Source organism: Myotis myotis, unplaced genomic scaffold (genome assembly GCF_014108235.1).
Source record: "Myotis myotis isolate mMyoMyo1 unplaced genomic scaffold, mMyoMyo1.p scaffold_m19_p_18, whole genome shotgun sequence".
In the NCBI taxonomy this organism is placed as follows: domain Eukaryota; kingdom Metazoa; phylum Chordata; class Mammalia; order Chiroptera; family Vespertilionidae; genus Myotis; species Myotis myotis.
The window spans coordinates 6946168-6958459 of NW_023416322.1; the positions used below are offsets into that span (position 1 = coordinate 6946168).

The window sequence follows — 12292 nt, forward strand, 5'->3', positions numbered from 1 at the left end:
ATGATGTAAGTTTTGTTATTCCTGGTAGCATAGACACAGCTAGGTCAGAGCACAGTTCTGAAGGGTGGCCGCAAGTCACCCTGTTCAATGCTGACCCACGCCAACATGCGTGTGTGACACAGAGAGAGTGCTCGGTAGCACACCAGGATTTGGACTTTGCAACAAAGACCCTTCAGAATGATAGACATTAAGAAGTTTCTTACCGTAAAACACTGAGATGGTCATTGGAATAAGGATGAATATATTGCTGGGCACCTGGACAAATGCCACTGGGAAAAAAGATCTGAGGGACAGATATGTTCTCTGCCGTTTAGCTTGAGTGCAGATTTTACATCACGTTTGGTCTCCTCACATTATTAACCATTTTGGATTTTTCCATAATGAAAGTGAAAAATGTCTTAAAATTACTGTACTTGTTATAGATGCTGAAGAGACCCTCATACCCCATCACTTCATGCCAAGTCTGAAGTCTGGTAAACTGCCACTGCTTTGGTTTGGGCCTCACCATGTCTTGATGGATTGCTGCAATAATAGCCCCTCCCCCCTAACTAACTTCTTTCTTCTTCCTCTTCCCTGCCCCAGTCTATTCTCCACACCACTGAATTTTCTCTGAAATGCAAACCTGATCATGTTACTCTTCTCTATCTAACTCTTTATTAGTTATCTTTGCTTACAGGATAATTCAGAACAAGACCCAGCTGTATCTGCTTTTCCCTCTCTCAACATCTTTTTTTTTTTTTTAAAACAATCTGTGTGGGTAATTTCTTTTTATTTTTCAAACCCAGTTTGTCACATCCTCTGTGGTGCGCCTTTCGTTTCCCTGAGACAGCGATAATCACTCCCTCCTCTTTGCTACCTTGCCCATACCTCTGTTTTGTACCCATCACCCTGCACAATCCAGGATAATTAGTTATCTACAGAGCTATCTCCCTCCTTAAGGACCTAAAACAGTGGTCAGCAAACTCATTAGTCAACAGAGCCAAATATCAACAGTACAACGATTGAAATTTCTTTTGAGAGCCAAATTTTTGAAACTTAAACTATATAGGTAGGTACATTGTTATTAACTTAATTAGGGTACTCCTAAGGCTTAGGAAGAGTCACACTCAAGGGGCCAAAGAGTTGCATGTGGCTCGCAAGCTGCAGTTTGCCGACCACAGATCTAGAACCATGCTGGAGCATAGTAGAGCCTCAATAAATGTTTTGTTGAACTAAGCATAGTATTTTAGAATTAGTAGAATTCATTTGCAAACACAAATCAATGAATTAGTAAAACTTTTTTTGTCCGTATTTAGTCAACCTGGTGCATTGGGAACAGCATGTGGGAGTTGCTTTTGACATGCTGTGGTTCCCTGTCCCTATAGGCAGGGGAGGGGAATCCCTACTTGTGTTATGGATTGAATTGTGTTTCCCCAAAAGTGCATATGGTGAAGTCCTTAAAATGTGACTTTATTTGGAGACATAGCCTTTATAGAATTAATCAAGTTAAAATGAGGTCATTGGGGTGGTGTTATGGGCTGAATTGCGTATGCTGAAGCCCTAGCCCCCCAGTACCTCAGAATGTGACTGTATTTGGAGAAAGGGTCTTAAAAGAGGTGATTATGTTCAAATGAGGCCAGTAGGGTGGGCCCAAAGCCAATCGTACTAGTGTTCTTATAAGAAGAGGAATCTGGACACCCAAAGAGGGACCTGGGATGTGCATGTACAGAGGAAAGACCATGTGAAGACATAGCAAGAAAGTGGCTGTCTGGAAGCCAAGGAGAGGAAGGCCCTGGCCAGCAGCCGGAAGGCACCAATGGGCTCTGATCGCCATCCAGTCCTAGACACCCTACCTGTGCATGAATTTCATGCACCGGCCCTCTAGAGTCCTTATAAGAAGGGGAAATTAGAACAGAGATATGCATGGAGGGAAGACAATGTAAAGAGACATCAGAAGACAGCCCGCTATTAGCCCAGGAGGGAGCTTTGCAACAGATCCTTCCCTAACGGCCTCAGAAGGGATCAACTGTGCCAACACCTTGATCTTGGACTTGCAGCCTCCAGAACGGTGAGACCATACATTCCTACTGGTTAAGCCACCAGGTCGTGGTACAGTGTTACAGCAGCCCTAGCAAACTGATACACCTTCACCTCTGTAACCCTTATGAGCATTTCTTATTAATGTGCACACCAACTGAATCAGAATATCAACTCTAGAACGACCTTCCCCAGCTCACCCTTTGCATTTTACAGATGATAAAACAGAGCCCCAAGAAAGTGAAAGGGCGGCCCCGTGCAGAGTAGATCTCTAGGATTGAGCTGAGGTCCTGACAGGGCTTTTCCCATGGCGCCTTGCGTCTGCTTCCCCTGCCTCTCCACAGCTTCCAGGAACCTGCTTCAATACTCGATAAATCTGGTTCAGGCCGGTGCATACTTGGTCCTGAAACTAGCTTAGATGGATATGAGCAACTTGACGGTTTTTTTTTGGACTGTCCTGGGCCAAGTGCCCGAGTAAAAGCTCTAGGGCCTGCCAAGACTTTGGAATGCACTAAAATTCCTATTCAACCACATCGAGAAGCGTGACGAGAGTTCTTCCCCTTTTTTGAGATGGGCCAGAGAGGGCTGCTATGACCAGAGAGGGCTGTGCAGGGTTCAGAGCCGCTGCTTCCTCAGCCCCAAGGAAAAACGGCAACACATTTGCTGTGATTTATCAGGCATTGTAAGTGTGTGATTTCTTCCACTGGTGCCTGTGAGGGTTCCAGGGTCGGACAGCTCAGCTCTGTCACTTGCTCTGTGTGATCTTTTTATACTTTTATTCTCTCATCTGTAAGTTGGGGATACTGACACTACTTGGTTGCTGTGAGGATTAAGTAGGATGCTACATGACTGGCATATAGTAAACAATGAAGACTTGTCAGTTATGATTTCAGAGAAAGAATCTAAGTCTTGGTTAAGTGACTTACCTTTGTAAGCAAAAAGGGCAGGGTTGGATCTGGGACCTCTGGGGCCATGCCCTGTAAACTCTACTGTCTTGGTCCCACCGGCACATTCTGAATGACTGTGGCCAGGGAGAGGGGCCTGAACTGGGAGACAGCCTCTGAATGTCGTTGGTGGGCAAGCAGCGAGACATATGTCTAGGCGGGCAGATGACTGACTTGCCATGAATGGCTGGGGAGGCAACACCTGGTGGGTTCAGTTCACCAAGGAACCGGACTGGAGGCCAGGTGGGATTTTCCCAGCAGTTCATGTGGGAATACCCAGGTGAGTCTCTAACAGGAGATGCTATAATGAAGTGCATACACTGGCTGGCTTTCCCTGTCTCTCCATCCCTGGTCATTTGGAAATCCTTCCACGTAAACTCCAAACCTACTGTGGGAGGAGTCTCCTTGGAGATTCCCAGGGGATGCACAGAGGGCATCAGCAATGCCTTGCAAGGCCAGCACCCGGTTCTCTGTCCCCGAGACAGGGACACAACATATGTTGGTGAAAACAGTCAGTGCTTATCTTCTTTACAACTCCCAGTGCCTAGGTGGGCTTGCTTAATCAGCCCTCTGCTCCTTTCGAAAACAGAATAACGGTGCTTTTCCTTCTAGTGAAAGAGCAATCGGAAGATCTAGGTTTAGGTGCTGACTCTGCCATTTATAAGTTGAAGAAACTTGAGAAAGGTAGCTAAATACCGTGAGCTTCAAGTTCCTTGTCTGCAAAATGAGGATGATGCTGGCAAGGTTCTTGTGAGGATCAAAAGAGACCATGGCAAGTGCCTTTGCAATGATCCAGTGCTAGGCCATTTATCATTATTCCCACACTTCCCAGTCCAGGTCCTCAGAGAGCTGACTCTCTGAATCCTCTCACCCGCTATGGAATCTCCATTCAATTCCATGAAAATGGTCCTTCATTACATCCTGCTTTTTGTTATTGAGCAAATGTCTTATGTCTTATCTTTATAACACATTGCTGGAGAGTAGATCACATGTCATATGTATTCCCAATCTCCTACAGCCTAGGACCAGTGGTCGGCAAACTCATTAGTCAACAGAGCCAAATATCAACAGTACAACGATTGAAATTTCTTTTGAGAGCCAAATTTTTTAAACTTAAACTATATAGGTAGGTACATTGTTATTAACTTAACTAGGGTACTCCTAAGGCTTAGGAAGAGCCACACTCAAGGGGCCCAAGAGCATCATGTGGCTCGCAAGCCGCAGTTTGCTGACCACGGGCCTAGGTGATCAATAAGTACTTATTGACAGCATAGAACTGTCCCACCATTGGTGGAGCAGGGATGTGGGAGTCAGTACCTGCCACCCGCACCTCCTCACCCAGCCACCCCTGCTGACTGGAGCCAACGCGAGAGGAGAGAAGAAGGATTGTGACTTGGAGATCGGGCCTCTGGGTCTGCCTCCATCATTTCTCATTGGTTCCCTCAATTGTGAACTGAGTGTAATAATGCCACCCTTGTCATGATGGGCAGAGAGCACTCCCTGAATACACATGGGAGGCTTTTAGAAACTAGAGAGAAAATGTAGCGTTGCTACCCAGGTAAAGGCCGTGGCTATAGAAGCAGAGTGATTGGTCCAGGTGGGACTGAGCCCGTAGCATTAAGGTGGCACACTAGCCACTACTCACCTGAATAGGAATAGGAGCTGCAGCTGGACCACGGGGTGAAGGTCTGGGAACGGTTGCTGATGGGGTTGCTCACGGTGCAGGTGTAGTTATCGTCAGCGTGCTGGGGGCCGAGGGTGAGGTACAGAGGGTGGGAGCCATTTGCTGCACTCGGCAGGTGGGTGCCTGCCTCCGTGCTCCAGCCGTAAACCACATGGTCCCCCTTCTCCGCCATGCAGGCCAGCATCAAGCTGCAGTTCCCGTTCTCCAGGGTCCAGTTCAGCACTTTAATTTCTGGGGTGGAGACCTGCTCTGTCATGAGGGGAGAAAGGGAGTCATCACTGTCATGAGCCCCCTGAGATTCTGACTTGATCTTTTTATTAGAAGAAAATGCAGCCTTGTGTCATGTTCCCTCCCAATGGGTCTGCCAGTGTGACTTATTTCTAGCAGGGACCTACAGGTCTGCACCTCCCTCTCCCCACATGCTCCTTGCCTGGACCACCGTGGGATAAAATAGAGGAGAAAAAAAATTGTCTTTCAGTGGATCCCCTGGCCTTCCCTGATCTTCCTGATTTGGGTTGCTCTGTATTCTATCTGTGGAGTTTGCTGTTAATAAATGCCCCACAGGTTTAATTGTCATTGGCTAAAGTATCACCTCCAAGACCTAAAAGAATGACTTTTCATGGTAGAATTTGTGTGTGTGTGTGTGTGTGTGTGTGTGTGTGTGTGTGTCCAGTGCTTTAGAATGTCTGAAGTAGAGGCCTAATTGATCTATCTCACTTTAATGCTATGCAATCGGCAAGGGAAAGGAAAACGTTTTATTTATTAAAGGCAACTACTATAGGACAGGCACAATGCTGACATTTACATTCATCACATTCTTTAATCTTCCTAAACACTTTCTTAAAATTACAACCCTTGTTATACTTATTCCCATTTTACAGGCGAGGAAACTAAGTCCCAGGGAAGTGGAGTGCCTTTCTAATGTCACCCAGCTGATAGGCAGCCAAGCTGAGAGCTGAACCTCAGTCTGTCTGACTGAAAAATCCAGCCTCTTCCTTCGACTTGAGACTATCATGGCTGCAGAGACCATATTTTCCAAGGAAAGAATTTGATCACAAAATGTGACAAGATGTCACAAAGGCAGGGTGAGCTGTTCTGGAATATGCATGACGTATAGCCTCCACGCTCACAGCAGCCTGCGCCAGGACCACCATGCGACGGGTCAGGACTCCCTGGTACTTGCTGGAGGGCTGTAGGAATTCTGCGTACACTGTTTGGAGGAAAAGGAATTCTAGGGCAGGGAAAGGGTGGGGAGGGTATTTCTGTCTCTCCTGTAGGGACCTGAGGATTTCAAAGAAATGCTGAGGAGTAGGTGGAGCTTCCTGTCCCATCCTCAGAGACAAGGCAGCAGGACAGCCCACATGGTGGCAGCAGGACAGCCCACATGGTGGCAGCAGGACAGCCCACATGGTGGCAGCAGGACAGCCCACATGGTGGCAGCAGGACAGCCCACATGGTGGTAGGGCCCATGGGAATTCAAGGAAACTTCTGAGCCTGAGATACAAACTGGGTGCCTTCAAGAGGGGCTGGGATTAAAAAGGCTCAGTGAAGCTCTGGCCTCGGATTCAGATGAACCTAGGCCAGTGATGGCGACCCTTTTGAGCTCGGCGTGTCAGCATTTTGAAAAACCCTAACTTAACTCTGGTGCCGTGTCACATATAGAAATTTTTTGATATTTGCAACCATAGTAAAACACAGACTTATATTTTTGATATTTATTTTATATATTTAAATGCCATTTAACAAAGAAAAATCAACCAAAAAAATGAGTTCGCGTGTCACCTCTGACACGCGTGTCATAGGTTCGCCATCACTGATCTAGGTTCTAGTTCAATTCTGCAGTTAAGTGACTTTATAACCAGAGCTTTTGTTTAAATGAGAAAAAGTTGCCTCTTCCCCCAGGAAAATGCAATGCTTGGCCAGGGCACAGGGCTTGGAGGATGGTGCGTGGGCTGAGTTTCAGCTCTCCTCCTCCCACCACCCACACAGATGTGTGAAAGCTTGTACAAACCACTTCTCTGGATTTCAGTCCTCACCTATGAGAGGTGGAGCTTGATCAGTGCTGTTCAAACTTTTAAAAATCAGGGCGGGAAAAGCCACCTTTTTAAAAAAACAAAATCTTACTTGCAAATTGAGACTCTCAGGGCTCCAGGCCCCCTGGCCCGCAGGCAGCTGTGCTCTTTTCCCTTGGTGTGGGGGAGCACGGGACTTGGTTGGAAAGTCTGTAAGGAGGATTCTCGGAAAGGTCGGAGGCTTCTAGGGCAGTGGTTCTCAACCTTCCTAATGCCGCGACCCTTTCATACAGTTTCTCATGTTGTGGTGACCCCCAGCCATAAAATTATTTTTGTTGCTACTTCATAACTGTAATTTTGCTACTGTTATGAATTGTAATGTAAATATCTGATCTGCAGGATGTATTTTCATTGTTACAAATTGAACATAATTAAAGCATAGTGATTAATCACAAAAACAATATGTAATTATACATGTGTTTTGCGATGGTCTTAGGCAACCCCTGTGAAAGGGTCGTTTGACCCCCAAAGGGGTCTCAATCCACAGGTTGAGAACCGCTGCTCTAGGGGGACCTTGTCGAAGGTGGCAGACCCCGACTTGACTTTTCCAAACAAGTCTGAGCCCACGGGTGTTTTATTGGAATCTATGTTTAGACTTCAGACGTCCTTGCTTAAAGGACACTGCAGATGCATGTGTTCTCTCAAGGATGCTTACCCTGCTGACAGTATCTAGAAGTTAATTTCAGTTCAAGCTGTTGCTACAATAAAAGCCTAAGGAGTCAGGCAAACGGGGCTGTCTGGTTCCTTTAGCCAGACAGTCCCTTAGCCCTCTCTTTCACAGAAACATGTCAGAATAATCATTCATCTGTCACTCAGTGTCTGGTGGTCAGCCCCGGCACTTTGGGAAAGTGGGGTCAGGGTGACTATGCTAATCAGCTACCACCAATGTACAATTCGGACAAGGAAGATTTTTGAACCTAACACTTCCTTCTAAAGCACAGTTTAAACACCCCCAGACTAGGTGATCTTTCACGTGCTCCCTCTTCTGACTATTCTTTGCCTCTGAGAGAAGCCTTAGTTCTTAGGCAAGGGACCATGATGGCCCTCCAGTGTGGAGAAGCAACCATTCTTACCATAGAGCTTCAGCTGCAGGCAAAAGTGCTGGACTGAATTTGTTTCCTCCAGGGTCATAGTGTACCAGCCCTCATGCTCCTTTTTGCTTTCCAGGATCTCCAGGTTCAAGTTTTCCTGGTAAAACTCATAGCCATCTTCCAGGTAGCGTGAAGAGCCTTCTTCTGGCAGATCAAGAGACACGATTTTCTTACTGGACCTGTTTTCCGGTGATTTTGCCCACGTGATGAACATGTGGATACTCTTGTTCATACTCTTACTTATCCCTTCAGATATCAGGGGCAGCAGCACACTGCTTCCCAACTGCCCAAAGGTGATTGGGCAACCTGTGGGAGGAAGAAGAAGACAGTCCCTTATGATGGGGGCCTTTGAGAATCACATGGTGGTCAGGATCCCTGGGAATTCAAGGGAACCTCAGAACCTAAGAGGTACAAACTGGGTGCCTTCGAGAGGGGCTGGGATAAGAAAGGCTCAGTAAAGCACTGGATGGATTCAGAAGAACCTAGACTCTAGTTTAATTCTGCAGTGAAGTGACTTTATATCCGGCGCCTTTGTTTAAGTGAGAAAAATTGCCTCTACCCCCAGGAAGATACAACGCTATGCCAGGGTGTGGGGCTTGGCCAGTTGTGTGTGGGTCAGGAATGGCAGAGTAGGCTTTCCGGGCCTTACTGATCTATAAAGACTGTCAAGAGGGTCCTGCTGTATTTGTAATATTTCAGTGGAAATTTTAAAGTTACTTATTATAGAGCTGTATAAACTAACTAGGACACTGGGTTTCTTTGACCTGGGAGGGAATTCTATCAACTGAGATTTATAGTTAAGGCACCTAAGGCATAGAGAAGTTAAATGACTTCCTAAAAATCACATAACTGGTAACTGGACTAGAATCCAGGTCTGGTAATTCTTTCACCAGACTTCTCACCACTATGTACTCTGAAGGATGGATGTAGGGAGAGGCTATAGGATTAAGCCTCCTTGGACTGACCTGTGGCAGGGACACAAACAAGTCCCAGCCTGGAGGGCAGAGCTCTCCTAGCATAATTAAGCCTGACCTTGCAGCCCTCCCTAATTCTTTCCTAAGAAGCGAATAGGCTGTGGGAGGTGCAGCAAGTGTTGCCAAAACAAGAACATTTGTATACTTGTTAATGTTGTTGTAATCAGACTATAAAATAAAGCATCAGCTTGCAGGCTGGATCTCTCTGTGTCCTCATCCAGGCATGGAAGACCCTCCAAGCCCCAGTTGTATTCTCTTTGTCTGTCTTCTTTAAATCCTTCACCGCCCCTCCTCAGGTTCGCCCTTGTCCATGCTGGCATGGCACAGATGGAGAGCAACTGGAAGTGATTCTGAGCTCGTGAGCCCAGGAGACCAAGGTTACAAGAGTGTCATTTCAGACAATGGAAATGAGAAAAGTCTGAGGAAGGTGGAGTCAGGGAGGTTTTGAGCCCAGTGTTGAAACTGTGGTTTCCTAGCCCTCCCCAAACCCTCAAGATAGTTAATCATGTTGAGGGTAAGAAATTATTTTAATTTTCAAAAAAAAGTGGAGCGGTTCTGGCCAGTGTTGCTCAATTCCTAGTCAAAGGCATGTGCCTGAGTTTCAGGCTTGATTCCCGGCCTGGCCATTGCACATGTGGGGAGGCAACCAACTGATGTGTCTTTCTCACATTGATGCTTCTCTCTCCCCTCCCCTCTTCCACTTTCTCTTAAAAAAAAAAAAATCAATAAAAAAAATATTCTCATGTGAGGATTAACAACAACAAAAAGCAGAACCAACAACAGCTGTAAAAACCCCAAACCGTTCAAACCAATTTAAGGGATCCCACTGTTGACTATTTAACACATCTTCTCTCCTCAAACCCACAACCTCAGCTGACGACCCTGCTTCCGATTTCACTGAAGAATAGAAGAAATAAAAGAGAACTTCCATTAATTAGCAACACCAAGGTGGCCTACCTACCTGGATGGGTTGCCTATGCTCCCGGGGAAGGCTAGCTTCCTCCTTCATGGAGCATTCACCTACTTCAAGGCTTTGTTCCTACAATTGCCCCACCCCTCGCATTATGGGTTTTATTGTGATTTGATATGTGTGGGTTATTTCCATTAACACAACATACCAATATGTGATTTTATTAATCTTAAAAAAACCATCCCCTGATCCCAGGTCTCTCCCCAGCCATTTCCCCATTTCTCTATTTTTCATGATCACAAAGTCCTTTTAGGTGTGTATCTATTTTCTGTCTCCATTTCCTGACCCATTTTTTTTTTTCTTGTACCCACTCCGAACAGGCATTCTTCCCTCCTGCTTACTGGAATCACTCTTGTCAGGGTGGCTGTACATTCCATGACACCAGGTCACTTTTCCATCCCCCTCTTGCTGTCTCAGGAGCACCTGACACAGTACATAACTTCCTCATTGAAGCACTGTCTTTCCTTGGCCTCTGGAATACCACACTCTCCTGATTTTCTTTCCATTTTATTGGCTGCTCCTTCTCAGTCTTCTTGACTGGAACCTTCTGCTCTTAAAAACCTCTACGTATGGGAGCATCTCAGGACTCACATTCAGACCTCTTCTTTTTTCCCAGACACACTCATCCAGTCACACAGTTCAACATATTTCAGGAATGCTTAGAGATATCTCTCTCACCCTTCTCTGTACTCCTCAGTATTTAGAGGTCTACAGGCATCTCTAGCTTACCAAACGAACTTGATTCCAAAGCCCCTTCCTCAAACTACTTCACAATTCCCCGCACATTCTCAGGCAGAGATACCGGAATCATCCTTGACTCCTTTCTTCCTCGTACTCCACTTTCAGTCTAACAGCAATTCCTGTTGGCCGTGCCTTCAAAGTACGCGTGGCATCCCAGCTCTTCCAACCTCATTTGCTTCTACCGCCATCGTCATTGGCCTGGGCCCCGCCACTGTCTTCCTACCAATCTCCTACGTCCGTACGATGTCTGGGTAATCTTTTAAAACTATGTCCAATGTTGTTTCTACTGCTTTTCAACTTCCAGGGCTTTCTAGCACCCATTGAATAGAAATCCATAGTCCTTGTTCTGGCTTCAGAGACTCTGAATAACCCAGCTCCGGTACTGCTCCAACTCCATCTCCTTCCCTCTCTCTGCTGTGTGCTCTCTGCACTATGGACATCCTGACTCTGGCTCTTTCTTTACTCAAGAACATTTCTAGTTTGGAACTTTTGCATCTCTCTCTCTCTCTCTCTCTCTCTCTCTCTCTCTTTTTCTTTTATATATCTGGATAGCTCATTCCCTCACTTTATTTTAGGTTTCTGATAAAACATGATCTTTTCTGAGACATACTCTGACCTCCCTGTCTAAAATAGCATCCCCCATGCCCTAACCGGTGTTGCTCAGTGGATAGAGCGTTGGCCTGTGGACCGAGGGGTCCCGGGTTCGATTCCGGCCAAGGGCATGTACCTTGGTTGCGGGCACATCCCCAGTAGGGGGTGTGCAGGAGGCAGCTGATCGATGTTTCTCTCTCGTCGATGTTTCTAACTCTCTATCCCTCTCCCTTCCTCTCTGTAAAAAACCAATAAAATATATTTAAAAAAAATAAAAATAAATAAAATAGCATGCCCCCCACAAAATAAACAAAATAGCATCCCCCTTCTTGTTGTACTTATCACTGTTTTAAATATTGCTAATATGTCAACTTTGACAACAGAATGCTGTCCTTGTTGCCTAATTAATGTTAGATTGCATATTTGTTTATTTTATTTTTGTCTTTCCCACTAGGATGCAAACTCCTCAAGAGGAAGAATCTCATTGTGTTCATTGCTTTGTCCGAGGACCTACCACAGTGGTCGGCACACAATAGGTGTTTAATGAATGCCTGTTCAATTTATGAATGCCGAAAGCCATGTGATCTGACTGGAATTTCTCTTATTTAGCCTTGCCCAATAGATAACTGATCTCAATAACGTAACCATGCTAATGTTCATAAAAGAAGGAGCCCATGACTCAGAGAGAGAGCATAGATTGTTCTAGTTGATAAGAAAAGTCAGAAAAGAAAAATAAAACGGTTTGCTTAAGTGATGTAGCCATCTAGAAAAGACTCAATTAACTTGAGATTAAGATGGGTGGTTGGAAAATTGGACAAACTGGCCGAAATGCTCTTGATACCCATCTATCCTGAAATCCTAAAGCTGTGAGGGCCCGGATAACATCAGACTAGAGATTAGAGATTGAAGGGAGGGGAAGAGCAGGGGAAAGAGCATTCTACTTCGGCCAGCATCAGTATTAGAGTGGCTGAGACTCATACTTATTGAGGAAAAATGAGAAAGGTAGTTAGGCATTTGCTTTTTAAAAATATTGCTAGCATATTAACTCTGAAAACAGAATGTTCTCTTGTTGTTTAACTGAGGAATGCTGGTGAGGAAAGCTTGTTGTTAAGCTGAGGAATGCTGATGAGGAAAGCTGGTGTTGGTCTTGGTCTTTTTACAAAGATAATTTGTGAAGCATGTTGAAGCACCCTAATGAATGCCTGACCA

At 45.6% G+C, this 12292-nt stretch overlaps 1 protein-coding gene across 1 annotated transcript in view; it reads right to left on the minus strand.

The window, feature by feature from the left end:
- The window catches only part of SLAMF1 (signaling lymphocytic activation molecule family member 1), a 40660-nt gene that overhangs the window by 21827 nt on the left and 6541 nt on the right, over window positions 1–12292 (minus strand). The window contains exons 2-3 of the mRNA XM_036344924.1: window positions 7790–8113; window positions 4606–4893 (exon numbers count right to left, since the gene is read on the minus strand). Coding sequence (XP_036200817.1) covers window positions 4606–4893; window positions 7790–8113 — 612 coding nt within the window. The remainder of the gene's footprint in view (window positions 1–4605; window positions 4894–7789; window positions 8114–12292) is intronic.